We start from the raw sequence: 26,242 nt of genomic DNA, 5'->3' as shown, positions 1-26,242 counted from the left end.
CACCGACCACTCTGGTTCAATGTCCCCAACCTCCACAGGAATGCCCGAAAAGCTCCGCCGGAGGTGTGAGTTGAAGGCCTCCTGAACTTGGGCCTCCTCCAGACGTTCCCAGTTCACCCGAACTACACGTTTGGGCTTACCAGGTCTATCCAGAGGCTTCCCCCGCCACTCGACCCAACTCACCACCAGATGGTGATCAGTTGACAACTCCGCCCCTCTCTTTACCCGAGTGTCCAAAACATACGGCCTCAGGTCCGATGATACGATAACCAAATCGATCATGGACCTTCTGCCTAGGGTGCTCTGGTACCACGTACACTTATGAGCATCCTTATGTTCGAACATGGTGTTTGTTATGGCCAATCCATGACTAGCACAGAAGTCCAGTAACAAACCACCACTCCGGTTCAGATCAGGGGGGCCGTTCCTCCCAATCACTCCCCTCCAAGTGTCTCCATCATTGCCCACATGTGCGTTGAAGTCTCCCAGCAAGATTAAAGAGTCCCCTTCAGGAGCCCCATACAGGACTCTTTCCAGGGTCTCCAAGAAGGCCGTATACTCTGAATTGCTGTTGGGTGCATAAGCACACACAACAGTCAGAGTTTTCCCCCCCATAACCCGCAGGCGTAGGGAGGCAACCCTCTCGTCCACTGGGGTAGACTCCAACAACGAAGCACCCAACCGGGGACTTGTGAGTATCCCCACACCCGCCCGGCGCCTCACACCTTGAGCAACTCCGGAGAAGAATAGAGTCCAACCCCTATCCAGAAGTAAGGTTCCAGAGCCGACGCTGTGCGTAGAGGTGAGCCCAACCAGATCCAACTGGTAACGCTCCACCTCCCGCACAAGCTCCGACTCCTTCCCCCCCAGAGAGGTGACGTTCCACGTCCCCAAAGCCAGCTTCTGTCGCCCGGGTCTGGTCCGTCGAGACCCTCTGCCTTCACTGCCACCCTTCTGGCAGCGCACCCGACCCCATCACTGTTTCCCGTAGGTGGTGGGCCCGCGGGACGGAGAAGCGGAGGTGTTGCCCACGTCGCCTTTTCGGGCTGTGCCCGGCCGGGCTCCGTGGCAAGCCCGGCCACCAGACGCTCGCCGACGAGTCCTCCTTCTGGGCCTGGCTCCAGAAGGGGACCCCGGGCTTCCTCCGGGCCGGGTATCCTCACTTCGTGTGTCGTCTTTCATGAGGTCTTTTGAACCAATCTTAGTCTGGCCCCTTGCCTGAGACCAATTTGCCATGGGAGACCCTACCAGGAACACAAGGTTCCAGACAACACAGCCCCCAGGTTCATCAGGGCACACAAACCTCTCTACCACGGTAAGGTGCTGGTTCTTCAGAGAGGACATTGCTCTCCGTAATACAATAAAGGGGACATGATCAAATCGGAATATAATGTTCTTTTAAAAAACGTTAACTAAAGGGAACAATCTATTTGACACAGCTGAAGCTCTGGCCTTCCTTAAAAACTAACTAATTTAATAAAAATCACAGTTGTATTTCACACAATGCACTGTTTTTTGAGAACAGAAATTCGTAACTAATTCATCATAATACATTCTGACAAAAAATAAAACTTATTATGAATACAAATAAAATAAAAGAAGCCTCCCGTGAGTTACTACAAGCTATAAAGTAGATTTTAAAACGTTTTATAGAATAAAAGCTCAATGCTGGACGTTGTAGAAATGTGTTTGTGCACCACGACAAAGGAGCCTCATTCACTTTACATTGGGGTTGTTTGCGTGGTGCAGACACGCAAATGAAGCAAAGTTCGTGACTCCACCACGCAATGCGGTGTTAAGGAGTCGTGGTGGAGTCACGCATTCTGGTGAGATCAGGTTGGATTGGATCATACAGGATTAAACGGAACAACGGCTTCCACAGATGACATTTTTATATGTATTTATTGTCAAAGCACTTAAGATATTCATTGCTATCAGGATGTTAAGAGCATTCCATGGAACATAACAAAAAGTGTATCTCGAGCCGGTTTCTCAAACTTACCTACCCCACCTTTAACTCAATATTTAAAAAACAGAGTGATTGGCAGACAGTATGCAAAAAACATATTGAGTTTCACTGTAAGTGAAAAATGAAAGGATCTAGAAGTTAAATAACATTAGCATCTTCCATAGGCCTTATCACACTAGCATGTACAATCGAGCCCATAGCATAACGTGCTAGCAAGCACTAACAGCCAGACTCTGAATATCAAAACCTTGTTAGCAGTTAGTGCTACCACTATGCTAAATTGGTATTAGCATTGCAATTACAGTAAAACAAACAACCTATGTTGTCCTTGTGGACGTCTAATAATATCCATCATATTGAAAGAATAGGCCTTCACCAAAGCATGTTGACAAAGCTAGTAACAACAGCGAAAGACCTTTACAATCCAAGTCAATTAACTTAAATATGTATTGTGATAATGTCCCACACAGCTAGTTGGTTACAACAATCTGCAGTGATGTCACAGGGATTTCAGGGAGCAGGTAGTTGAAGGTTGAAGGTTAGTCCATTTGCTATGGCTACAACTGCCTCGTGGAACAACAACGTTTTCCTTTCTGTTTGTTTAATATAGGAATGCATCTTTGTCTATCACACTTTGCTTCTGTAGATCTCCCATCTGACTTTATTGTGAGCTTGTGTTTTCAAAAAGTAAATTGAGCATGTTTTATGAGAATGAACAGTCACATAGGGTATTTGACTCTCTTAAAACCCAGGTAGGTTTCTCAAAAATAAAGCAATCAGGAAGGCAGTACTATGCATGACTACAAATGATAGTAAACTAAATGTACACGTTGATTAATACTTAACTTGTACTTGGGACAGGACTGCAAAGTACAGATGGGATATTCCTGATCATAATCAAACATATAAATGTGCACCAACATTAGTTATCAGTGTTCTCTATTCTCAATTTAAAAAGAATAAACTGACAATAAAGAAGTCTTATAACATATTTTGTTTGTGTCTTTGGAAGGCCTTCAGTGTTTGTTTTATTATTTATCAACTAGTTACATTGTCATTTTGTAAATTTAGAAAATAACATCCAAAGAATTAAACAATTATAATAGCAATGTTAATAGTTTGAACCCCATTTTTTACTTTTAAATTAATCTTTATGGTGTGGTGTTACCAATTCTTAAAATAATACAAGGATTGGATGTTCATCAAAGGATTTTCATGGCAATCGATTTGCAGCCAATCAGAGACGAGACTTCTGCTGCACGCACCCATCATGCGCTGAGGCAGACAGAGCGCATGCGCAAAGGCACTGATACTACGGAGTTAACTTAGCACGGAGGAGGTGAAGGGCACGGCACGTGGCGCGCCCAAAGGAGAGAAATCAGCACTTTGAGACTAGGTAACGGTAAAAACTATTTATCAACGGATTCAAAACACTCAAGATTTAAAACACTGCAAACCTCAAAGTCCTAGCACCTAGTATACATGTTGTTTAACGACCGAAAACAAAGTAATGTTAGCTAACGTTACCATAGCTAGGTAGCAGCTAGCTAGCTACGTAGCAGCTAGCTACCATGCTTTGAAAGTGAGCTGTTCTATGCCATCATTACTGCAGGGCGATTTTTTTAAATGATGCGCAATATGCGTGCTCGAGTGGCTGAGCGTGATGTGCAGTGAATGTTTCAGAGTTACTTTTTCGCAATATTATTTAATAAATAGTTTAGCTAGCTAACTAGCATACATTGTCACTAACTCCTAATGTTAGCTCAATCCTTAGTTTTATAATTGATTCTTTCGTGGGCATAATGTTACACACAATGCACATTATCCATATCTTTTAGAACCTATGTTAAGGCTATAAACAGAGGTGGGAGAAGTTCTCAGATCTTGTACTTGAATAATGGCCCGTCCACACACAGGCATGAAAAAAATCTTTCAAAGCTTCGCCCATTCACTTGAATGGGGTGACGTAGAAGATTTTTAATCTTCGCCGAACTGCATTGTGGGGAGCGGAGCATGGCTTTGCAAGCATTGTGAGCATCAAAAGTTGAGCAATGTTCAACTTTTGATGCTCCCGATGCTTGCGAAGCTGGCATCAGCCAATCAAATCCCGTTTATACAAATCCCGTGAGTGCAAGCGCTAGCCAATCAAACCGCGTGAAAGCTGGGAGAGCCAGACCGCAGTTCATTTCCTCATATTCCAAACGAGAAATTACGGTAGCAAATCACCCGGTTCTTTACGAGCAGGACTATTTACCGGGATACAAACCGGAGGAACCAGGCATGGAGGGAGGTGGCAGAGACAGTGGGTGAAACTGGTAGGTTTTCGCCTGTTTGGAGAGTTTATATCCAGTGTACTTCGTTTTAACATTGCTATTGCTTTGTATGTCGGGGGCGGGAGATTCATCTGATTGGTTGTTGGTCGCGTTGCTCGCAAAAAATTGCCAAGCTTCAGACACGCCCAGCATCAAGATCTTTTAAGATTTTTTTCATGCCTGTGTGTGGACGGGCCGTAAGAGTAGAAGAACTCTAAGTACCTGAATTGGTATTACTGTACTTAAAGCTGCTGCTGTGTTATTTAACTTATTTTTGCTCAAGCATGTGCAAACTTGTGTCTCTTTTTTCCCCTCAGCTGTTAGCTGCAGTACCAGTAATTGCAAACTACCAAGAATAAACAGCAGCCAGAGATCCTCAAGTAAGATTTCTTGCCATATTACAAGTTTTATCAATTCTCAATGTCCTATGTGGTATTGCTATGCAAACAGTGAAAGGATATGGAAATCATCAAGGGGTTGCTAACATGTGTTTTTCTGCTGACCCTGTCCAGAGCAGTACATTGCTTTGCTTCCAGGTGGTTGCTCCTGTCTGCATCTCCAAGCTCGAGGCATACCGGCCATCAGTGGCGGACTGGCCATTGGGACGTTCGGGACGAATCCCGATGGGCCGCTCGGCCCACTTCGGTACCGTCAGGGGCGGACTGGCCATCTGTAGAATCACCAAACGGCCGGGTCGGTTCGCTGTTTTTAAACGGCTTCATTGAAGTTGCGCTGACAGGCGACAGAGGTCCACCGTTTCCCAGTCTGCCCCTGCCGCCAATCATCTACTCTCGGTAATACACTGACTATAGATAAGTACTGTACCTTATAAACCCCCGCTTAAAACACCCAAACTGACATTTTCTACACTGTTAACATTAGGAAACACTTAAGAAAGAAAAGAAAGCTGCAGGAGCTGATCACTCCTAAAATACAATTGGCCATACGATCACCAGTAAACAACAACAACAATCTGCACTAAATATTTTTTGGATTCATAAATGTTTTGTGACTTTTTCCTTTGTGCACCTTCAGGGAGTTCTCCCCTCACAGCTGGACACTACATGATAGCAGAGGACCAGACCATCGTCAGTGGCAGTGTCCTGAATGTTGTCGACGCCCTGATGCTGATGTTTGCAGCATATTACTGCCTCAACATCAGTTATCGCTCAGAACTGGGAGCTACCCTGGAGTTCTTGCAGAGGTAAGACTTGAACTGTGATTATTAAGTAATTCCATCTTAAACCACAGAGTAGAGGATTGTGCACATTTCTGACACACGATAAGTGCTCCTGACAATACAAGATAATCAAGATAAAAAGATTATTGTGCTGCATTCTGTTTAACATTATGCTCTCGTTTTATCTTGGGTTGTAAATTCAGCGTACCCCTTTCCTTTGCAGTGGTGTGCTTTGGCTCCTCTTAACTTATTAACATCAACACAACAGCACAGTAATACAGCCATGGAGCAGGTTTAGTGTATGTGTGTGCTCTATAACAGAGAAACACACAAGTCTAATTAGAAGATTGTACTTCTACCACTAAGTAAAAGCTTAGCGTGAGTGTCAGCACCTGATGACAATGGAATCCGACGAGGAAGACGCAACTATTTCTTGCACCGAAATGGGATGGGCACCGGAACCTGGTATTATTGCAGTGAACAAACACATTCAAACTTCTTTCGGTTAACTACGATGCTTTTACACCGCTCACTCTGCTACTGACACGCACCTCATCTGCCCCAGTTACACACACACCTCTCAAGATGGCCCTTGTAGCTACCCACATTCAAATGATCTTCAAGTGACCGCTTGCTCCTGTTTACAGACCTGCTGCGATACTGTCCAGTGTGATAGTGATGACTTTATAGAACAAAACTCTATTCAAACCAATGCTTTAAATGTACAGATATGATCATAACAGTTCATGAAAAGTACATTGAAGAGTAGCATTGCCCTTTGACTTCAAGCTGTATAACTGTAAAGACAATTAATGGCTGTATCATCCACAGGATTTGTAATTAAACACTAAATGTAAGTGTACTTCTGTCTTAACAGGTGCCTATTCAAGATCAATCCGGACAAGGGGACTAAAGTGGAGAGGAAGGACTAAAAACAGCACTCGATAAAGGTGTATTCATTAATTACAAATGTCGCTGACTTTGAATGGAGAGAGTAGAAACACACACACAGTCATGTACACACACACACACACATAACTGGTAGATTTCTTTAGTGTTTATAATTGTTATCTTTTGAACAAAATGTTGGGAAAATGTTGGCTATTGTTGAAATGTTTCATTGCCGGTCTATTCTGCTATATATAATATATTTTATTTAATGTTTTTATTTTTGTGATGTATATTACTATTTTCAATAATATATTGTATATATAAATATATATATTTGTGATTTTTTTCCTACAAAACATCTGACAGTTAATGTAAACTTTGGCTTTTGCAAAGTAAAATTCCATGTTTTCTTTGTGTTTTACATGTAAATGGTCTGAAGTTCGCTGACGACACGACCGTCATCGGCCTTATCACCGACGGTGTACAGAGAGTAGGTCGAAAACCTGACATCTTGGTGCCAGGATAACAACCTCCATCTCAACGTCATCAAAACCAAGGAGCTGATTGTGGACTACAGGAAGCAGCAGAGAGAGGGACACGCCCCCATCGCCATCAATGGGACTACGGTGGACAGTCAGCAGCTTGAGGTTCCTCGGTGTCCACATCACTGAGGACCTGACATGGACTCTTCACTGAGGACCTGACATGGACTCGTCACTGAAGACCTGACATGGACTCTTCACTGAAGACCTGACATGGACTCGTCACAGAGGACCTGACATGGACTCTTCACTGAGGATCTGACATGGACTCGTCACAGAGGATCTGACATGGACTCATCAGTGAGGACCTGACATGAACTCATCACAGAGGACCTGACATGGACTCATCACTGAAGACCTGACATGGACTCGTCACAGAGGACCTGACATGGACTCGTCACAGAGGACCTGACATGGACTCTTCACTGAGGATCTGACATGGACTCATCAGTGAAGACCTGACATGGACTCATCACTGAGGACCTGACATGGACTGAATTACACTTGTGTTACTGGAGCAGGTAAAGCATACAACAGATACTTTCAGCATTATCGTAGCACGCAGTGGAAGCTTGGATGAAACACAGCGGACTTCTAAACAATGAACACCCGCAACTTGGAAGAAATAAAGTTGGGTTTTATGCGTTCTAATATTGCAATGCAAACCCATGATGTAATGACAGTAATTCAGAATAATTGAGTCATTGAATTCTCATTTCAGTAGATTTAATCAAACAAAACACAAACATATTGGACATGGCCTCAAGACTGTAACTTCTTCACATTCTGTTGAAATACTCAATTACTAGCCTTATCTCACACATCGCTGTTTTGAATCTCTAATATGTGGATGACAGTTGAACTGCATGATGTAACATGTATGCCATCTGCTGGAAAGACGACGTTTCGCTCTGTTGGCGTTGTTTAGACAACAAAAATAGAGTGAAGCTCTCATTTCATAAACAATCTTTGAGTACAGACACCGTCCTGCAGAGAGCACACAACCCAACAGCACGTTGTTGGTCTAGCATCACTTTACAAAACGTTAGCATTAAGACACTAAGACTAGCTGGTCCCTTGCAAAGGTGAGTCCACCTTAAATGAGCAGGAGATGATCAGCAGGTCAAAGGCAGGACACAGGAACTTGGTCCTGAGGAGATGTAACGATTATTAAACAAGAAATAGTCGAGTCAAGGGGTCGAAGAAATGAACATTTGTGATTATTAGTGCATCGGTTGCAGGTGGGTGAAAACAGGCTTAGGGAGTAACGTATTACATATAACGGCATCAGGATACAAAATAGACAAATGTATTCCCTTACCAACACACTTGGTCTTTTTAAATGATTACGCCATTTAAATATTTTGTCACCAGCTTTGCAGATCTATTTTTCCTCTCCTTTGTGGACTCTCATGTGTGACTTTAAATGTCCACTCCGTGAAAAAGCTTTCTTACAGAATGAGCAGCTGTTTGGTTTCTCTCCTGTGTGGATTCTAATGTGTCTCTTTAAATGTCCACTCTGTGCAAAAGCTTTCTTACAGACTGAGCAGCTGTGTGGTATCTCTCCTGTGTGGATTATCATGTGGTCCTTTAAATGTCCACTCCGTGAAAAAGCTTTCTTACAGACTGAGCAGCTGTGTGGTTTCTCTCCTGTGTGGGTTCTCATGTGTCTCTTTAACTGTCCACTCTGTGAAAAAGCTTTCTTACAGACTGAGCAGCTGTGTGGTTTCTCTCCTGTGTGGATTAGCATGTGGTCCTTTAAATTTCCACAATGTGAAAAAGCTTTCTTACAGACTGAGCAGCTGAATGGTTTCTCTCCTGTGTGGATTCTCATGTGGTTCTTTAAACTTCCACGTTTTGAAAAAGCTTTCTCACAGACTGAGCAGGTGAATGGTTTCTCTCCTGTGTGGATTAGCATGTGGTCCTTTAAACTTCCACGTTTTGAAAAAGCTTTCTTACAGACTGAGCAGGTGAATGGTTTCTCTCCTGTGTGGATTAGCATGTGGTCCTTTAAACTTCCACGTTTTGAAAAAGCTTTCTCACAGACTGAACAGCTGAATGATTTCTTTTCAGCACTACGTTGTGGATCACTGACAGATTCATGTCTATTTTTCAGTGAGTTTGAGCCTGAGGCAGGTGCTCTGGTCTCCTTCCAATCAGCACTGTCTTCAGTCTCAGGTTCAGAAGAGTCTTCAGTGTCATGTTCAGAAGAGTCTTCAGTGTCGTCCTCAGTCTTTGGTTGTGAACTGTTCTCTGGATCTGAGTTCCTGGCTGGTTCTGGTCCTCTACAGTCATCTCCATCAGCTTCTGTTTCCATGTGTTCAGTTTGTCTTTGATGAGGCTGAGAGGACTGAGGTTTCTCTTCATCATCTTCACTCTTCACAGGGTCAGGAGTGAAAGTGGACTTGGTGATATCAGCCTCCTCCAGCTCCTGAAGCTGCTCTCCTTCCTGTTCCTGCTTAATGTGTGGGGGGGTCTCTGGGTCCTCCTGGTCCAGACTGGTGCTCCACTCCTGCTGGTCAGGGAGAGGCTCTTCTTTAACCACCACCAGCTGCTGGACATCTACAGGAAACACAGTCAGAACAAACTGTTAAGTGTTAGCATTTAAAAATCTCATCACCATTACAATGGGAGACATTTTTAATGCCCTAATTAATGCCTTTGCTTTTATATTTTCACATTATCTTTCTTAGTCCCACCTATTGTGTATTTGTGTTGGCTCAAGTCACCTCATGTAGCCCAGCCCCTTTCCACTTCCAGTTAAAAATGTAAAAGGGTTTTTTCTTCTGGCGTAGCACTAGCCACAATGTAAACAATGAATTGTATTTGGGATCGTTCACAGATACACTACGCCTACAGTAAAGAATGAAAATGCTCTGTTACAAATTCAAATCCTGCATTCAAACCTTATCTAAGTAAAAGTATGCAAGTATTAACAGAACATTTGACGGCACCTTCCTATGTAACAGTAATGATGGTGCAGTAAAATGTTCCCTGTCAGTGTTTAATTTATGTTGTTTCTTGATTATTTTGTATGTTGCATTTTACTTCTGCACATGTTCAAAGTTGCGCTTGTATAAATGATTATAGATGAGGGAACCTGCTAAATGTTCACATATGTGTGTTTTTTATATACAGTACCAGTCAAAAGTCTGGACACCTTCTCATTCAATGTTTTTTGTATATTTTAATTTGTTTCTACTTTGTAGATTAACACTGAAGACATCAAAACTATGAAAGAACACATATGGAATTATCTAGTTAACAAAAAAGTGTTAAAAAATCAAGAATATGATTTTTATTTTAGATTCTTCAAAGTAGCCCCTTTTGCCTTGATGACAGCTTTGCACACTCTTGGCTTCTCTCAGTCAGCTTCATGAGGTCGTCACCTGGAATGGTTTTCTATTAACAGGTGTTCCTTGTCAAGAGTCAATGTGTGGAATGACTTGCCTTCTTAATGTGTTTGAGACCATCAGTTGTGTTGTGCAGAGGTAGAGTTAGTGCACAGTGGAAAGCCCTATTTGACTGCTGTTGTAATCCATATTATAGCAAGAACGACTCAACTCAGTAAAGAGAAACGACCGTCCATCATCACTTTAAGAAATGAAGGCCAGTCGATCCGGAAAATGTCAAGAACGTTGAATGTATCCTCAAGTGCAGTCGCAAAAACCATGGAACGCTATGATGAGACTGGTTCTCATGACGACCCCCCCGGGAAAGGAAGAGGAAGAGTTACCTCTGCTGCAGAGGATAAACACATCAGAGTTACCAGCCTCAGAAACCGCAAATTAAAGCACCTCAGATTAGAGCCCACATAAATGATCACAGAGCTCAAGTAGCAGACAATCTCAACATCCACTGTTCAGAGGAGACTGCGTGAATCAGGCCTTCAAGGTCCAATTGCTGCAAAGATCAACTACTCAGGATAAACAACAAGAAGAAGAGAATTGTTATAATTGTTTGGGCCAAGAAACACAAGGATTTGACATTAGACAGTGGAAATCTGATGGGTCCAAATGAGAGATTTTTAGTTTCCAACGTCCGTGTCTTTGTGAGATGCAGAAAAGGGGAGCGGAAGGTTTCTGCATGAGTGGTTCCTACCGTGAAGCATGGAGGAGGGGGTGAGATGGTGGTGGAGGGGGGGGGGCTTTGCTGGTGTCACTGATGGTGATTTATTCAGAGTTCAAGGCACCCTTAACCAGCATGGCTACCACAGCATTCTGCAGTAGCCAGCAAAATATAAATCATATTCTGGATTTGTTAACACTTTTTTGTTAACTAGATAATTCTAGTTAAAGGTGGGGTAGGTAAGTCTGAGAAACCGGCTCGAGATACACTTTTTGTTATATTCCATGGAATGCTCTTAACAGCCCGATAGCAATGAATATCTGAAGTGCTTTGACAAAAAATCCATAAAAAAATGTCATCTGTGGAAGCCGTGGCGCTGTAAAAAGCACGACCAATCATCTGAGCCGCCTAAAGTAACTGGATGGCCTACCTGCCTGTCAGCCTTCCATCTGTGCACAAACTTATCTCGTGCCTTCATTGGTCATGTGCGCAGGGCCGCCCCTCCCTACAGGCCAATCACGCAGGCTGCATGGGGCCCCGCCTTGCACAGGGGGCCCCGCCCAGAGGGCCTCAGCTCCTGTGCACAGTTCTCCGCTCAGTTCTCCGCGCACCCCCTGGCAAGAGTGAGAGAGAGGTGACAAGGGGAGCACGTCTGTAACCCGACACCGTTGCATTGAATCGACATCTGACCAATCACGGCTTGGATACGGCCACTAGTGCAGGTGAAGAGATGACGGTGAAAAGACAGTTTCAGTCCGGCGTAAGCGAGAGGGAAACAAAACAAAACATGAAGAAACTACAGCATCACTCGAAGGTGGGTTATTGTATGAGTCAAATGTACAACTTGCGAATGTTGTGTAAGTCAAATTGCCAATTGCCATATTAAAACATCAGCTGCAATTCACGACATGAAGAAGGCAGTCTCTGCAGAGCATATAGGCTAATGGAGATGCAGTTATTTCCAGCATTCTTTATTTAACATTCATTCAAGTCTGTTATGCCTTTAATCTGCTAATGTACAGGAGGAAGAGTGATAAACTGTCTGTCTAGTTGCAGTGATGCAAACACAGCTATGGTGAAAAAAGAGAGAACTATTCGAAGCAGAACAAAAACAGCGTAATATACCATCTGACAATGACAGATTTTTCTTTTGGGATATTTTACAAATCACTCCGCTTTCAAACTCTATTCTTGTTATTTTTAACAACTTTTTTTTGTTACAGTCATATAGTATTTTATACCTGTTAATAATTGAGTCTCTAATGTCTCATTAATAACTATAATGATCATATCAAGGTGTGCCTTAACCTCACTGAGCTGAGGTTATTTGAGCCTCTCAGGAGAGAGCTCTCTTCCACCTGGTTGTAGAAAAGCTCTTTAGATTCGTTAGCATAGCTAGCTAACCAGATGCTAATAACAACAGATCGCCACTGTGCTTACAAGACACAGCCACGCAAACACTGCGGCATGTGTACGGCTCCTTATGGGTACTGCAATATTTGAAGAGCTGGAGCAGCGTTCCGATGCTCTCCGTTACACCTTCCAGACGAGACATAACCACGTGAAGACCTATGGTGAAGACACGTTACGCTCGTGTTGTGTTCAATGAACCTCTCCTTGGCCAGGAAAAACAGGCACTCGCTTGTTTAATTATTTTGCGATCTAGATTTCTTCTTCTTTTTTGAAGTGAGAAGTTGTCCGTCCTGAGTCGGACGGACGGACTGACGGAGATGCTCAGCCTCTGCCCTTAACTCCTAACAGTCATCATCATGTCAACCACAACACAGAGAAATACTGATAGAAATGTAGTTGTTGAAACATTGCTGACAGAGGGAACTACATTTGAATACAGATTTAAGAAATATCAGTTTTTGAGCATGTCATAAGCATGTTTTGTCTTGACTATATTACAACTATATTATAATAATATAATATAGTATTTATATTATTAAATTGATTATGATTATTAGTAGAAGTAGTTTATTTGCATTAATTATATTTTAATATTTTTGAGGCTAGTATTTGGCAGGAAATGCAGACGTATTCACCTGTAAACGCATACTGAACGACATACATGCATATTTACCATTTACCTCACTGCATAAAAAAGTAACTGTTGATAATAATAATAAACAGGAATTATATTTGAAAAGTAGCCAACTTTGTTTCCAAAAAAAAATGTTTCACTCCTTTCTGTTCGGGGGGGGGGGGGGGGGCCTCATCTCACAAGGGGCGGGCCTGAATGTGCGCGTTCGTGTGTGCTGGAGGAGGGGCTCTGTAAGGAAGTGGCAGATTTTTCCGGTTGTGTATTTTCAAATTCTAGTGCCCTCGAGCTGGTTTCTCCAAAATGACCTACCCCACCTTTAATGTGTTCTTTTATAGTTTTGATGTCTTCAGTATAAATCTAGAAAGTAGAACCAATTTAAATAAATAAAAAACGTTGAAAGAGAAGATGTGTCCAAATGTTTGACTGCGTCTAAAACTAGTGTATATCTCTCTCAAAATATATATATATATTCTGTGTATATATATATATATATATATATATATATATATATATATATATATATATATATATATATATATATATATATACACAGAATATATTATAAATACATGTTGGCAATAATTGATTGATGATGGATTGATTAACTTTAGGGATGTCAAGTTAACGCAAAAAAAATATGAACGGCACTAATTATTTTAACGCGATTAACGCATGTGTATTTTTTGTCCTCGGCCGCCCTGTAGTTTCAGAGCGCATCCAGTTTAAAATACCATCTACAAGCTGATGCTGACAGCCCCGCTCCTGCTGCCCACTTGTGGCAGACCACACTTCCACGCTCACCGGCAGGCACCGACTGGCCATCGGGAGGACCGGGAGGATGTGTGTATGTGTGGCCCGAGCGACCGAGAGAGAGACCTTACGTGTATTGTTGTTGTTAGCATCTGGTGCTAGCTAGCTGTGCTAACGGATATAAGGAGCTGTTTAAATGAAAACAGAGGAGCGACATTTCGCCACAACTGCGCCGAGCACTTGACTTTATGCAGGTAGCCAGACACACACACACACACACACACACACACACACACACACACACACACACACACACACACACACACACACACACACACACACACACACACACACACACACACACACACACACACACACACACACACACACACACACACACACACACACACACACACACACACACACACACACACACACACACACACACACACACACACACACACACACACACACACACACGACAGCATCCATCTAACTAGATGTTTTTGCCTTAATGGTCTGTTTTCTAATATTTCTGTGTTTCTGAACCACGTCTGTGTCTGCATATAATGTTTGTATTTAGTCTCCTCAGGGTTCCCGCGGGGTCTTAAAAAGTCTTACATTTGATAATCTGAATGTAAGGCCTTAAAAAGGTCTTAAATATGACCAAAAAAATAAGAAAGGTCTTAAATATGATTTAGAAGGTCTTAAAAATGATGGGATTTGAAACGTACTTCTGTGTTGCGATAGCGTCTAAATGTGTTTTGGGGGAAATGTCCGGGCTGCAAACTAACCAGTACGGTAAGAGCCTTTCAGTTCCCCCCAACAATTTGAATTAAAAATAAATCAACATGGAACCAGTAATCACTAACTTTGTTTCCCCCGGCCCCTTATTGGAGAACACCCAGCTAGTAACCTAGCAACCAAGCTTCAGCTTGCGGCAGTCAGAAACTCATGTATCTTCTAATCTACTTACAAACTAATATGGGAATTGTCTGTTCAACCGTATTTGGTTGGAAAACATCGAATTTATTGCTTGGTTGAAACCAGTGGAGGGGAACGTGTTTGAAGCCCGCCGCACCATTTGCAAAAGAAATAAGCGTTTGTTTTGCTAGTGCAGCGTTAGCTACTGCAGCAGCTCCCACAACAACACCGGGGGACCTCCGGGCGAAGTTTGGGTCTACGTCAACCCTAAAAGCGGAGGTGCTGTAGACGCTAAATACCGTAGCTAAACACCAATCATACAACAGCAACGATGAAATAGTGTAGCCAATTTAATTTAAGGGGTAATTTCTCAAAATGTTCCCCGTGTGGTTTGTTCACCATTACAATAGCCCCACCTAACATAATTTCCACCAGCCGCCACTGGAGCTGGGACCAAAGTAACAAAGGCTACCATCAGTAACTCATTACGCCGCCAGGGACTCAAATCCTGCAGTGCCAGACGTGTCCCCCTGCTTAAGCCAGTACATGTCCAGGCCCGTCTGAAGTTTGCTAGAGAGCATTTAGATGATCCAGAAGAGGATTGGGAGAATGTCATAGGTCAGATGAAATAGGACTGTGCAATTAATTCTATTTTAATCCCGATTACGATTATGGCTTGCGACGATTATGAAAACAGCATAATTGACAAAATACGATTATTTCGCTGGGTGCGCTTTCGCCCCTCCCTAAAAGACCACTCGGCCACGTGGGAGTGACATGTGTTGTGAGTGTTCAGCGCGAGCGAAGATGTCAGAACAAGAGCAGCAACTCGTTAAAAAGAAGGGTCGCGGGGAGATTCCCAGTCGATCGCGAGATCTGTCTAAAAATAGACCAACAATATTTAGTTTTATCGTTAATAACATAATCTTCCTGTGCCAGAATAATGCACTTGAACGCATCAAAGCTTTGTGATTGGCTGGCGTCACCCCATGTGTCGGGGCGTGGCTGGTGGGTACTATTTAGCTGACATTGTCCGTGTCAACAGGAGTGACCGTCCGCACACACACAAGACCGCAATTATGGCAGAATCAAAAAAGCCCAAAATATATAATGTTCACTCCGAGTGGGAGGATGATTATTTTGTTATTTATTCCAATTCAAAGTCCATCTGTCTCTGATCTGCAGTGCGAGCGTGGCTTTATTGAAGAAGGGTAATTTAGGAGCGGCATTTCAAAACAGTGCACAAACGCTACGAGACGGAACTCCCTCCTAATTCTGCCCTACGCTCCCAAAAGGGGAGGGGCCTGAGAGGACGGCTAAATGCACAGCAGTCCATTTCCACCAGGCCCAAACACAAGAGCAAGGCTGCTACCAGAGCATCTCATCGTGTCAGTCACGTTCTGGAGAAACACATGAAGTCTTTCAAAGACGGCGAAGTTGTGAAAGAAGCATTCCTGGAGGCTGCCGACGCGCTTTTGGGGGACAGTAAAAATAACAGACGCATTTCAAAAGGTTTTTGATATAATAAAAACTCAAGTTAGATACCGTTATTAATCAGCTGTAAGTTTTAGTTTGTTTGAACTTATTCATTATGATTATTGTAGAAAAAATTGTATAAGAATGCAAACTTAAATTGATTATAGTCTATTATCAATTCAGGTTTAGAAACTAGTGCTGCTTGCATCCTATTTTAAAGGCATTTCTTTTTATACTCTAATAAAATGCAACAAAAAAAGGGTTTGATTCTTTTAATGTTGTTTTTTATTGCTCTTTGCAGCAGATTCCTGTGTAGCTTCAGATCTGAGTTGTCTTATTGGTAGGCCTAATTTATAATTTTGTAGCAACACTATTTTTATATAATGGCAAAGAAAGGGTTCAGAGTCTTTTCTTTTGTCCTGTGTCATGTGAGGCAGCACTGCCACAAGCTCCTCTTCAGAGAGGGTCTTCAGTACAGGGGGCAATATGTTCCCCTGCCTGCGCTCATCTCTGAAACCAGACCATGTCAACAGGCTGGTGTTTAAGAGATGACATGAGCAGCCCTACCAGCATGGTGTGACCATGGTGGCCAAAACATTTTGATTTGGTCTTAAATTGTAGTTCAACATTTATTTCCTGTTACTTCTGGACCATGACGGTTGGCCAGCCTTCAATGTTTAAATGAGTGGAATATGTTGAATAGGTTTTACCAAAATGTTACCGATAACTTCCTGCTTCTCAAGACCGATAACCGATAATAATATAATATATATTAAATGAACCTGTAGTTTTTTCCTCGTTTTAGCCATGGGTTCGTCTCTGGCAAACTTCTTGCCTTTTTCAAAAGCCTCGTGGATAGGTAAAGCCCCGGTGCCTTTGCAGCTGGTTTGGATTTGCCGCTAGTTTAGCAGCACAGGCGTCTTCGTATGCCTTTAACACACCATCGTAGCGATGGCAATGTTTCAGGTGACTCATCAGGTTGGAAGTATTATAGCTCGTTGCCTTTTTCCCTCCTCGTGGAACTTCTGCATTGCATTTGTTAATACAGATAGCAAGCAAACTATCTAACTCTGAAACTTTGACATAGTCCCATACTACCGACGACATGTTTGTTTCCTGTCCTGGCTTCACGGCCGCACACCATTTACGTCACAGCCAGGCATGAGTTAGGGAGCGCTGGATTTGTGAAAAACTCCCCTCTTCCTAAACCACTAATACCACAGTACTGGCAAAACGGGAGGAGCCGAGTGAAAAACAAGCGCCCCTCATCCCAATCCACCCACACCGCAGTATTTTTTTCTTTTTTTTTTTACCCAAAACATATATTGTATATTATTGGGCTATTAATACTTTTGTCGGGTTTATCGGGATGACGTCATAATTCCTAATATCGGACCGATAATTATCGTGCACCACTAAATCTTTGACATATCCAAGACTGTGATAAAAAAAAAAAAAAAAAAAAAAAAATGTCACGGAGGGTTTGGGGGGCCTCCCCCTAGAAAAGAAAATATTTTTGCAGGTCTTACTTATGCTTTGTGGTGTATTCTCTAGACTGAATTATAAGATGAACCACCACAATATTATATTGTACAATTTCAATTTTATTCTTCATTTCAGTTGTTTGTTTGTTCTTGTTTGTGTTTGCTCGCTTGCATGCCCTGCATAGCTATAAGAAATACTTAAGTTGTTGGTCAAGACACTTTCCATCTGATGAAGGCAAATGCCTTCCCAGATGTTTTGTCAGTTGTAACTGCCAAAACAAACATTATGTACACTATTATGGCCCCTGTTAAAAAATGTTTGTAATGTTATCTACTGTAAGTTGGTCGAATTAATGCTTCCTCATCCGGAAGCTGACCGGGCAGACCCGATCAGCAGTCGAGAGGAGCCGAGCGCATCCGCGAAGCACACCAAATGGCAACGTCAGAGTTCCCGTTAGCGCAATACCGCTTCAGTTGCGCCACTTATGTGACAGACAAGAAGAGTATGTGACAGACAAGAATAGTCAATTCTAATGTGTAACACTTAATGTGGAGAAAGAGATGTCCTGTATGGGTTGATTGTGCGTTGATCTGTTGGTAATGCCTCGGGGTTCCGGTGGGCATGTAAACAAATGCATAATGCTGCGCTATACTTTGTGGCCTCACCCAGTTGCATAGCGACACTTATTGTTTAGGTGTCTGTTAATAAGCAGGTAGTCATATCATTAGCTAGAACTAGCTAGATCTGATCAATGTGGACATAAACGCGAGTGAAGTCTAATCTGACGGGAGAGAGATCAGCTGCTGCTGACGAGTCGACACGCAGCTCTGCATTATCACATGATCACATGCAGCGGTGAGCGGACAAAACACACTTCAGGTTAGAATATCACACGTAGCTATTTTAATGACCTCTCAAACTACCGTAACCAGTTATAGATATGTTTAGTTTTAATGTCGGGTTACTCATTACTGGATCCGCGAGCTGCATGATACTGGCATAATAGATTGCCCGATCGGGCAACCAGCAGGTGAGGCTTCATTGCCCGAGCTAAATACTAGATGGCCCCGGGCCATCGGGCAGTCCTTAATGTCGAGCCCTGAAGAGACTCTATCTGAGTCTGCGCACCAACCAAAGAGAACCAAGTCTAAACCGCGGTATCTCTTCAGCTAGTCTTGACCAATCATAAATGTAAGGCAACGCCCTGTGTAATAAAATGTATTGTCGCACGAGGTTCGAGGCTCTTGACGGATTTGGTGGTTACAGATTACAGCTTTGCTGCCTGTGATTCCCAAAGACGTGATGAATCATTGGCCAAGTAAAATATATCTTTTGCTCTCTTTACAATAAATAGTTCAACTTAGAAGTTGTCTGTCTTTTCTGGAATTCTGAACCCAACAATAGAAAATGCGAATTCATGTTTTCAAACCGGCAGTTAAAGGGTTAAAATCCTGAAAATAATTGAATATTTGGTATTTTTTATCAGAGCTGAAGTTGATTGAAAGATTTAACCCCAAAAGTTAAAAAATATATTAATCTGTTATCATTTTATAGCTGTGTTTGGAAGTGGACATTTTTGTCTCGAATGACTAATTTGCGTAGTCGATTTGTTGCAAAGGGGATTAAAGACCGATTTGAAAAATTGAAATTGGAATTCCAAAGTAGATCGAGGAAATAGCCTTGTTACAAAGATGCAGGCCGTTTGCACCAACAGAACCAAAGTTATTGCAAAATGAAAAGTGAAAAATGACCCATATGGACAAAAACGTCCACAGTGATAGCGGAGGGCTAGAGGAGATCTGCATGGAGGAATAAATACCAGCAACAGTGAGTGAAAACCGTGTGAAAACGTTTGACCTCTGTCATTGCCAACAAAGGGTATATAACAAAGTATTGAGATGAACTTTTGTTATTGACCAAATACTTATTTTCCACCATAATTTGCAAATAAATTATTTAACAATCAGACAATGTGATTTTTCTGGATTTTTTTTTCTCCTTTTGTCTCTCATAGTTGAGGTATACCTAGGATGAAAATTACAGGCCTCTCTCATCTTTTTAAGTGGGAGAACTTGCTCAATTGGTGGCTGACTAAATACTTTTTTGCCCCACTGTATATGTCCGTGCGGAAACAATACCCCCAACCTGTAGTTCCATGTGTGAATTATGTTTCAGTGTGTTAATAAGTGATCACTACACAGTATGTATTTTTATAAATACGTTTATTTTGGTAGGTTTGCTCTTCCGTAATACATTTTAATTATTATAATAAAGTACATGTGTCTAATAATACTTACATACTTTTACTTAAATAAGATATGAATGCAGTACTTTAACTTGTGATGGAGTATTTTCAGTGTGGTGTACTTTTACTTCAGGATTTACTACCTGCAGCAAGTGCTGCTAAAGGGTCTAAAGTGTTATTAATGTGATAATAAAGTGCTACTGAAGAGTGTAAAGTGTTAATTAAGGGTAAAGGGAACAGACCTGCTCTGTGTATCCGAAGCTGAGGCTGTAAAACAGCGTCCAGTAGTTTCTGGAGTCTCTTGTTCTCCTCTTTGGAAAGAGACAGCTCCTCCTCGAGCTCTGCTATTGTTTGTTCAAACAGAGCAAATATCTCTTCATTAGCAGCAGTGAGTCGCTGCTTCTTCACCGACAGCAGCATTTGGACTTTACTCATGTTTCCTAGATCACCTTTTCCTGCAGACTCCGTTAAACACACCGTTTCTCTCTCCGTCAAACTCTCAATCTGACTAGTGTTGCTAACGTGTTTCCAGCTAGCATGCTAAGCTAGCTCCTATAGTCCGAGGTAAACGCTCCAGAAAAGAGAGCACAGTCCATTCAGAGGTTTATCCAGACACAGAGATGATGGATCAGTAGTGCTGGAGCTCACACACACTTTCTCAGGAACACAGAGAGAGAGAGAACCGTAGCGACGAGACGCCACATGGATCCAGGTTCTTCTTCTTCTTCTTCTTCTTCTTCTCTCGGATTTTGGCGGATTGCAAACAGCTTTAAGGTGCATACCGCCACCTACTGTACAAGGAGGTGCATCACCATATCATCCTATCACCACTTGTGGAATTATACCATTGTGTTGTTTACGTTTTTTTAAATTATTCCAATCAATCCTGTTTCACTCAAATACTTAAGAATGGCCTTCCTGGTAGCTCTTACCCCCTCACCTTCTGTTCCCAGTGTCCCCATCAGGCTCCACTCCCTTCCTGGTAGCTCTTACCCCCTCACCTTCTGTTCCCAGTGTCCCCATCAGGCTCCACTCCCTTCCTGGTAGCTCTTACCCCCTCACCTTCTGTTCCCTGTGTCCCCATCAGGCTCCACTCCCTTCCTGGTAGCTCTTACCCCCTCACCTTGTGTTCCCAGTGTCCCCATCAGGCTCCACTCCCTTCCTGGTAGCTCTTCCAAGTCACTTCCTTCAGAAACGAAGCAAGTATACTTCCAAGGCACGGCATCAGAAAACAAAGAAGAATGGAACAGGCTAACAAGTGTGCCACTCTCTCTAACGGTTTCAACATAAACTGTACCGAAAATAAATCCCTCACGATGTCTATCTAATTATGAACTTGCTTTACTTTCACGGAACACATTTTTGGTGATAACAAATGCAACAAAGTAACATATTTACCAACACATGTTCTACGCCACTACATACTTACATTTAAATGTGCGCTGCGTCGGTTCAGCCATTCTCCGCAAGGGTTTTTGAAATTGGTCCGTGCCCATAGCATTGTGGGGATTTGAAGGACGCGAAGTCTACCCATGTGCAGCCTCGAAATTACCCCCAAACCAAGGACGTGGCCTCGGTGGAATTCCAAGTATGCTGGAGATTGGAACAGTCCTTCGGCGGCACTCGATAACGTAGTATCCTTTAAATATTGGCTTGGAAGCCAGTTTCCTTTGAGAGTGGATTTAAAAGCAACAGCAAGCGGAGGAATCACTAATAAATGTGAGTATTGGGTTTTAACTTAGTTAATTTAAAGTAACGTCACACACGTCAAACCCAAGGGGCATTAAAACGTACATTTTCTTTAAATAATACGGATAAATATGTGACGCTAACTATAGCTAGCTGGACGTACTGCACTGTTGTTTACACTTGTTTTTAATTCAATTCAGAAGTTCACTAAAGTCATACAGAGATCTTGGCTCTGTTATAGATAAGTTATACTTTATATTACATAAATAGACCAAAGTGAAAACATTTAGACTGGTATTCAAACCTTTATTTAGACAGATTGGTCCCTTGGTATAGCCTACAGTACGGTGGGATTTATAAAATGCTACCCTGACGTGTGGCTGCTGTTAGCTGTATTTATTTGTCTGACATGTTGCAATGGTTTACTGTTTATTAAACTTTGGGACAACATTACAACCTTTGTATTCAGCTCATGCTGCTTTGAGGTAGGGCTAAAAGAAAGCCTATTTTAAATATTTCCACCAGATTTGATCATCTTTTATTTAGGTTAAAGTGTATTTCATTTATCCCAATCCCATAATAATAAGACAATCAAAAATAGACAGCAGCCTTCAGCTTAATGTTAGTTTGTGCAGTGCTGTCAAAGGGATGCAAGCTGTGACTGTCATTGCATCTCTTTAGTTTTTTAAAAACCAGAACAGTACATCATTTAAAATGATCCTTGAGGGATTGTTAGTCTGAAATGCTTAGTTACATTTTGCAAGAATACTTTTGCAACCCTGTGTTTAATATGATTAATTCACTTTTTTCTTTTTGTCTTGTTTTTCTCTGTAATTAGGAAACTTCTGGAGAAATGGATCTGCTGGAGAAAGACCCCTAACCCCAGCGGATCATCAGGACAGAGCTGCCATCCACCTGGACCCCCCGTGGTGCTGGAGAAATGGATCTGCTGGAGAAGGACCCCTAACCCCAGCGGATCATCAGGACAGAGATGCCATCCACCTGGACACCCCGTGGTGCTGAAGAAAGCAAAACGCCAATCAGGAACATCCTCCACCCAGACCTCTGCTTACTGCCTTCCTACAGACTTGTGTCTTAGTTTCAGACAGGCCCGGCTCCAGAACAAAATGAGTCAGGGTGCATCTGAGATTAGAGAGGGTGCAGTGGTAAAGTGCTATTTTTATAAGTGTGGAGTGGACCTAACACCCTCTAGGGGGGTCCTCACCTCCTCTAAGGGGGTCTGGGGGCATGCTCCCCTGGGAAGGTTTTTTTTAAAATATTGAAGTTAAAAGCATCAATCTGGTGAACTTTGAGAGCAACATGAAGAGATCTATGGATCTATGTGCTCTTTGCTTGATTCATGCCTTCCCAGCCACTTATCACGTGCAAGAGCATGGCGCCAGTTGTTGTAGCCAGTTGTGGTGAAGGCATCTGACTTACTTGAACCGAAATGTCTACATGCATAGCAGAAGATGGCATCTTTTTTAGATGAATATTCCAGCCAATCTCTGTTTTGAAACCATGAGCTGCAAAATGAGCATCTTACCCCACTGTACAGGCGAGTTGGGTACTTTTTTAAATATCCCTGGGCAGGCTCTGTTTTGCCGAGGTCCTCTGGTACTTACCGGCCGCCGAGGTGTGGCGATGTTTGGGGCAACGAAGACGGCTGTGGCTGCTCCGCCTCTGTGGGCGAGGCGGGCAAAGACGGCGAGTCGGGCGTTAGTGGCCACGACAGTGGCCGCGGGTAACGTAATGTCCCCGACCCCATGATCTGAACTGTTATATTAACTGCTGGCGATAAGGGCTGGTTGTTTTAACCATTTTCTGAGTTCCATCATTGACTGCTGTGTAAGCACCTGGCAGATGACGAACGTGCAGCGGCACAGGTCACGCGCACGGTGCACCTGACATAATAACGTTACTTACCGTTTAAATTGACCAATTAAATTCTTCTTCTTATTATTATTATTATTATTATTGTTATTATTATTATTATTATTTGATTTTGTATGTGTCTTTTCTTTTAATAGATATTTAACGATTATAGCTTGAGTCTGTCTGATTCCCCAAACAGCTGCTTCTATATACTTGCTGCACATACAATACAAATAAACAACTTGATAAACACACTTTTGCTGATATTTGTGTTACTGCTGGTGATGTTAAAGTACATGATTGATTTCCTCTGTCTCAATGATGAAAGTTATAATAATAGAAGACATGAAACTGCAGAGAGAGGATGGATATATTCTTACCTCTACTTTGTGATAAGATGGAAATACAAAATTAAATAGTTATTGTTAAACACATTGTTCATTTCATGTACTGAGGTTTTATAACCATCATTTACAACATGTGTACATAAGCAGTGGAATAATAGGGTATCTCTAGGTCATTCAACTGTCTTCAGTTTAATTTTATTAATACAAAAAATAGATCATAGAAAATGTTTAATTGTGTATTTCAGCAGAGCGGGGGGTCACAGTGCTGCTGGACCTGGAGGTGCTGACCTGGGGTCAGTGGGACATCATCTGGGCAGGTTTAGGGGAAGAAGGAGAATATAAACTGTTATGATCACAGGTGTTAAGATTAGAACACTATTATTGTTAAGAATCAATCTTTTTGAGCATTAAGTAAATGTTTTATTCATTATTTGTATGTGTCTTGCAGTGTCAGTTTTCCAGATTTTGTGTGTGTGTGTGTGTGTGTGTGTGTGTGTGTGTGTGTGTGTGTGTGTGTGTGTGTGTGTGTGAGTGCGTGTGTGTGTGTGTGTGCGTGTGTGTGTGTGTGTGTGTGTGTGTGTGTGTGTGTGTGTGTGTGTGTGTGTGTGTGTGTGTGTGTGTGTGTGTGTGTGTGTGTGTGTGCGTGACATTAATAAAAACATTTGCCGATATTAGTTTAGCTGCTGTTGTTATTTTACTGCCATGATTGTTTTACTCTGCCTTAGGATTGCAAGTACCCAGGGTCAGGAGAGAGTCAGTGGGAAATCCACCGCTGCTTCTTGGCCGTGGTTTGTCCAAATGGATGAGGTATTGGGACAGAGGCCCTCCATCACACCTCCTGTCTTCATTCCCTCCATCCCAGAAGACACAAAACAGCCAAGTGCAGCAGTGGGTGACCAGGAAGTGGAGGAGCAGGAGGCGGATGCAAATAGCCAGCCAGGGCCATCACAGGGGAGAAAGAGGAAAGGGAGAGATGAGCTACTGGAACTCATAAAAGAGGATATGAGGTACCAGAGAGAGGCAGAGGAGAGGAGAGCCCAAGAGAATAGGGAGAGGATGGACCGACTGTTTTCCATACTGGAGAAAATTGTGGACAAATACATGTTTATCACAGCAATAAATAATGTAATCAACTGAAAAAAAAGACTTCTATTTTTTATTAACGACATATTATATATAATATATACAACATATATAACATAACAGCAAAAAACACACAACAGCATAAAACACTAACAAACACAACAGTTTAACGATATACATCGACGAGACCAGCCTACGCGGTCTCGTCGGCCGCATCCTGCGTCGACCGCGTAGGCTGCGTACCCCGAAGGATGCAACCCCTGAATTGAGACACGGCCACCGCCCGAGTTGGACCTCTGACGTTACACGAAAGAAGAAGAAGAAGGAGGTGCGGGTTCAAAGGGTTTACAGTGTTAACAAAATAAAATATACTGCTGTTTCTGGTTTAGTTTACGACAGATATATTCTGTTATTGTTTTGATATTTATAACACAACAACGATGGAAAAAACCCACAGCAACACAGAAAAGATGGTCTTAATATGACCCAGCGGTCTAGTAGTTAATAAAAAACAATAATATCAAAACAAATTATTACTACTAACTTTATTGTGAAATTCAAACAGAGTGGTAAAAGAATAGTTTCCGGTCTATTCTGAGCCCGATCTCTGTAGATAAATAAAGAACTACGACAGATGTGTAATATTTAATGCACCCAAACCATTTATTACAATCCATTCATGTGATGACTTTCAAAGAGTAAAGCAAGCACTGCTGAATAAAGTATGATTTTATCTTTTACGAAACGTTTTTTTTCCTATGGAATGCAGTTGGAGGTCAACCAATCACAGAGCTTGATGCAAAGCAGAACGATAGCTGAGGATTCTGGGTAGTTTAGTGTCTTCGGCCATCCTAAACTGAACAAATATTTGTTTCTCCGAATCGAAGGGGAAAATTACAAAAGCATTGTACACAATTTAAACCAATCAATGTTGTGTAATCAACAAGGATAATCTGGTGTTTTTGAGTTGATGAGTAGTGCAGATATCACTGTAAAATCAATCGACAGTAAAGAGGATACTTACTTCCGGATGTAAAATCCTGCTTTATCCAATGGGAATGGACGCTCACATTGCTCTCCGTAATACAATAAAGGGGACATGATCAAATCGGAATATAATGTTCTTTTAAAAAACGTTAACTAAAGGGAACAATCTATTTGACACAGCTGAAGCTCTGGCCTTCCTTAAAAACTAACTAATTTAATAAAAATCACAGTTGTATTTCACACAATGCACTGTTTTTTGAGAACAGAAATTCGTAACTAATTCATCATAATACATTCTGACAAAAAATAAAACTTATTATGAATACAAATAAAATAAAAGAAGCCTCCCGTGAGTTACTACAAGCTATAAAG

The 26,242-nt window shown here is 42.1% G+C and overlaps 1 protein-coding gene and 2 long non-coding RNA genes across 5 annotated transcripts; 1 reads left to right on the top strand and 2 right to left on the bottom strand.

The window, feature by feature from the left end:
• The first annotated feature begins 3,223 nt into the window (after nt 1-3,223).
• On the top strand, nt 3,224-8,324 carry LOC307047128. 2 transcript variants are annotated; one of them, XR_013810345.1, is made up of 6 exons: nt 3,224-3,365; nt 4,599-4,661; nt 4,794-5,075; nt 5,317-5,485; nt 6,339-6,411; nt 6,792-8,324. It is a non-coding gene; the product is annotated as an uncharacterized lncRNA (long non-coding RNA). The 2 variants fall into 2 exon arrangements; XR_013810346.1 differs by having other exon boundaries at nt 3,225-3,365; nt 6,339-8,324.
• LOC307047127 (uncharacterized protein) lies at nt 7,604-20,190 on the bottom strand. 2 transcript variants are annotated; one of them, XM_079693876.1, is made up of 3 exons: nt 20,132-20,190; nt 10,459-11,675; nt 7,604-9,456 (listed from the first exon to the last, which is right to left on the bottom strand). In XM_079693876.1, exons 2-3 carry the CDS (start codon nt 10,565-10,567, stop codon nt 8,279-8,281), a joined length of 1,287 nt encoding a protein of 428 aa, XP_079550002.1. In that variant the 5' UTR covers nt 10,568-11,675; nt 20,132-20,190; the 3' UTR covers nt 7,604-8,278. The 2 variants fall into 2 exon arrangements, with proteins under 2 accessions (XP_079550002.1, XP_079550001.1); XM_079693875.1 differs by lacking the exon at nt 20,132-20,190 and having other exon boundaries at nt 10,459-13,151.
• A 3,783-nt stretch (nt 20,191-23,973) lies between these two features.
• LOC307047134 lies at nt 23,974-24,677 on the bottom strand. Its single transcript, XR_013810356.1, has 2 exons — nt 24,538-24,677; nt 23,974-24,109 (listed from the first exon to the last, which is right to left on the bottom strand). It is a non-coding gene; the product is annotated as an uncharacterized lncRNA (long non-coding RNA).
• Between the last annotated feature and the right edge of the window lie 1,565 nt (nt 24,678-26,242).

The sequence above is a fragment of the Notothenia rossii genome (assembly GCF_949606895.1).
Source record: "Notothenia rossii genome assembly, chromosome: 7".
Lineage (NCBI taxonomy): Eukaryota > Metazoa > Chordata > Actinopteri > Perciformes > Nototheniidae > Notothenia > Notothenia rossii.
This window is presented reverse-complemented; position numbering and strand designations above follow the sequence as displayed.

What these genes read in the sequence shown, in the direction of transcription:
- LOC307047127 (XM_079693876.1), bottom strand. Translation starts at nt 10,567, where the DNA reads ATGGTTTTTGCGACTGCACTTGAGGATACATTCAACGTTCTTGACATT. An exon ending in CGGTCGTTTCTCTTTACTGA is followed by an intron (nt 9,457 to 10,458) that starts GTTGAGTCGTTC and finishes TGTTTCCTGTAG; the next exon opens with ATGTCCAGCAGCTGGTGGTG.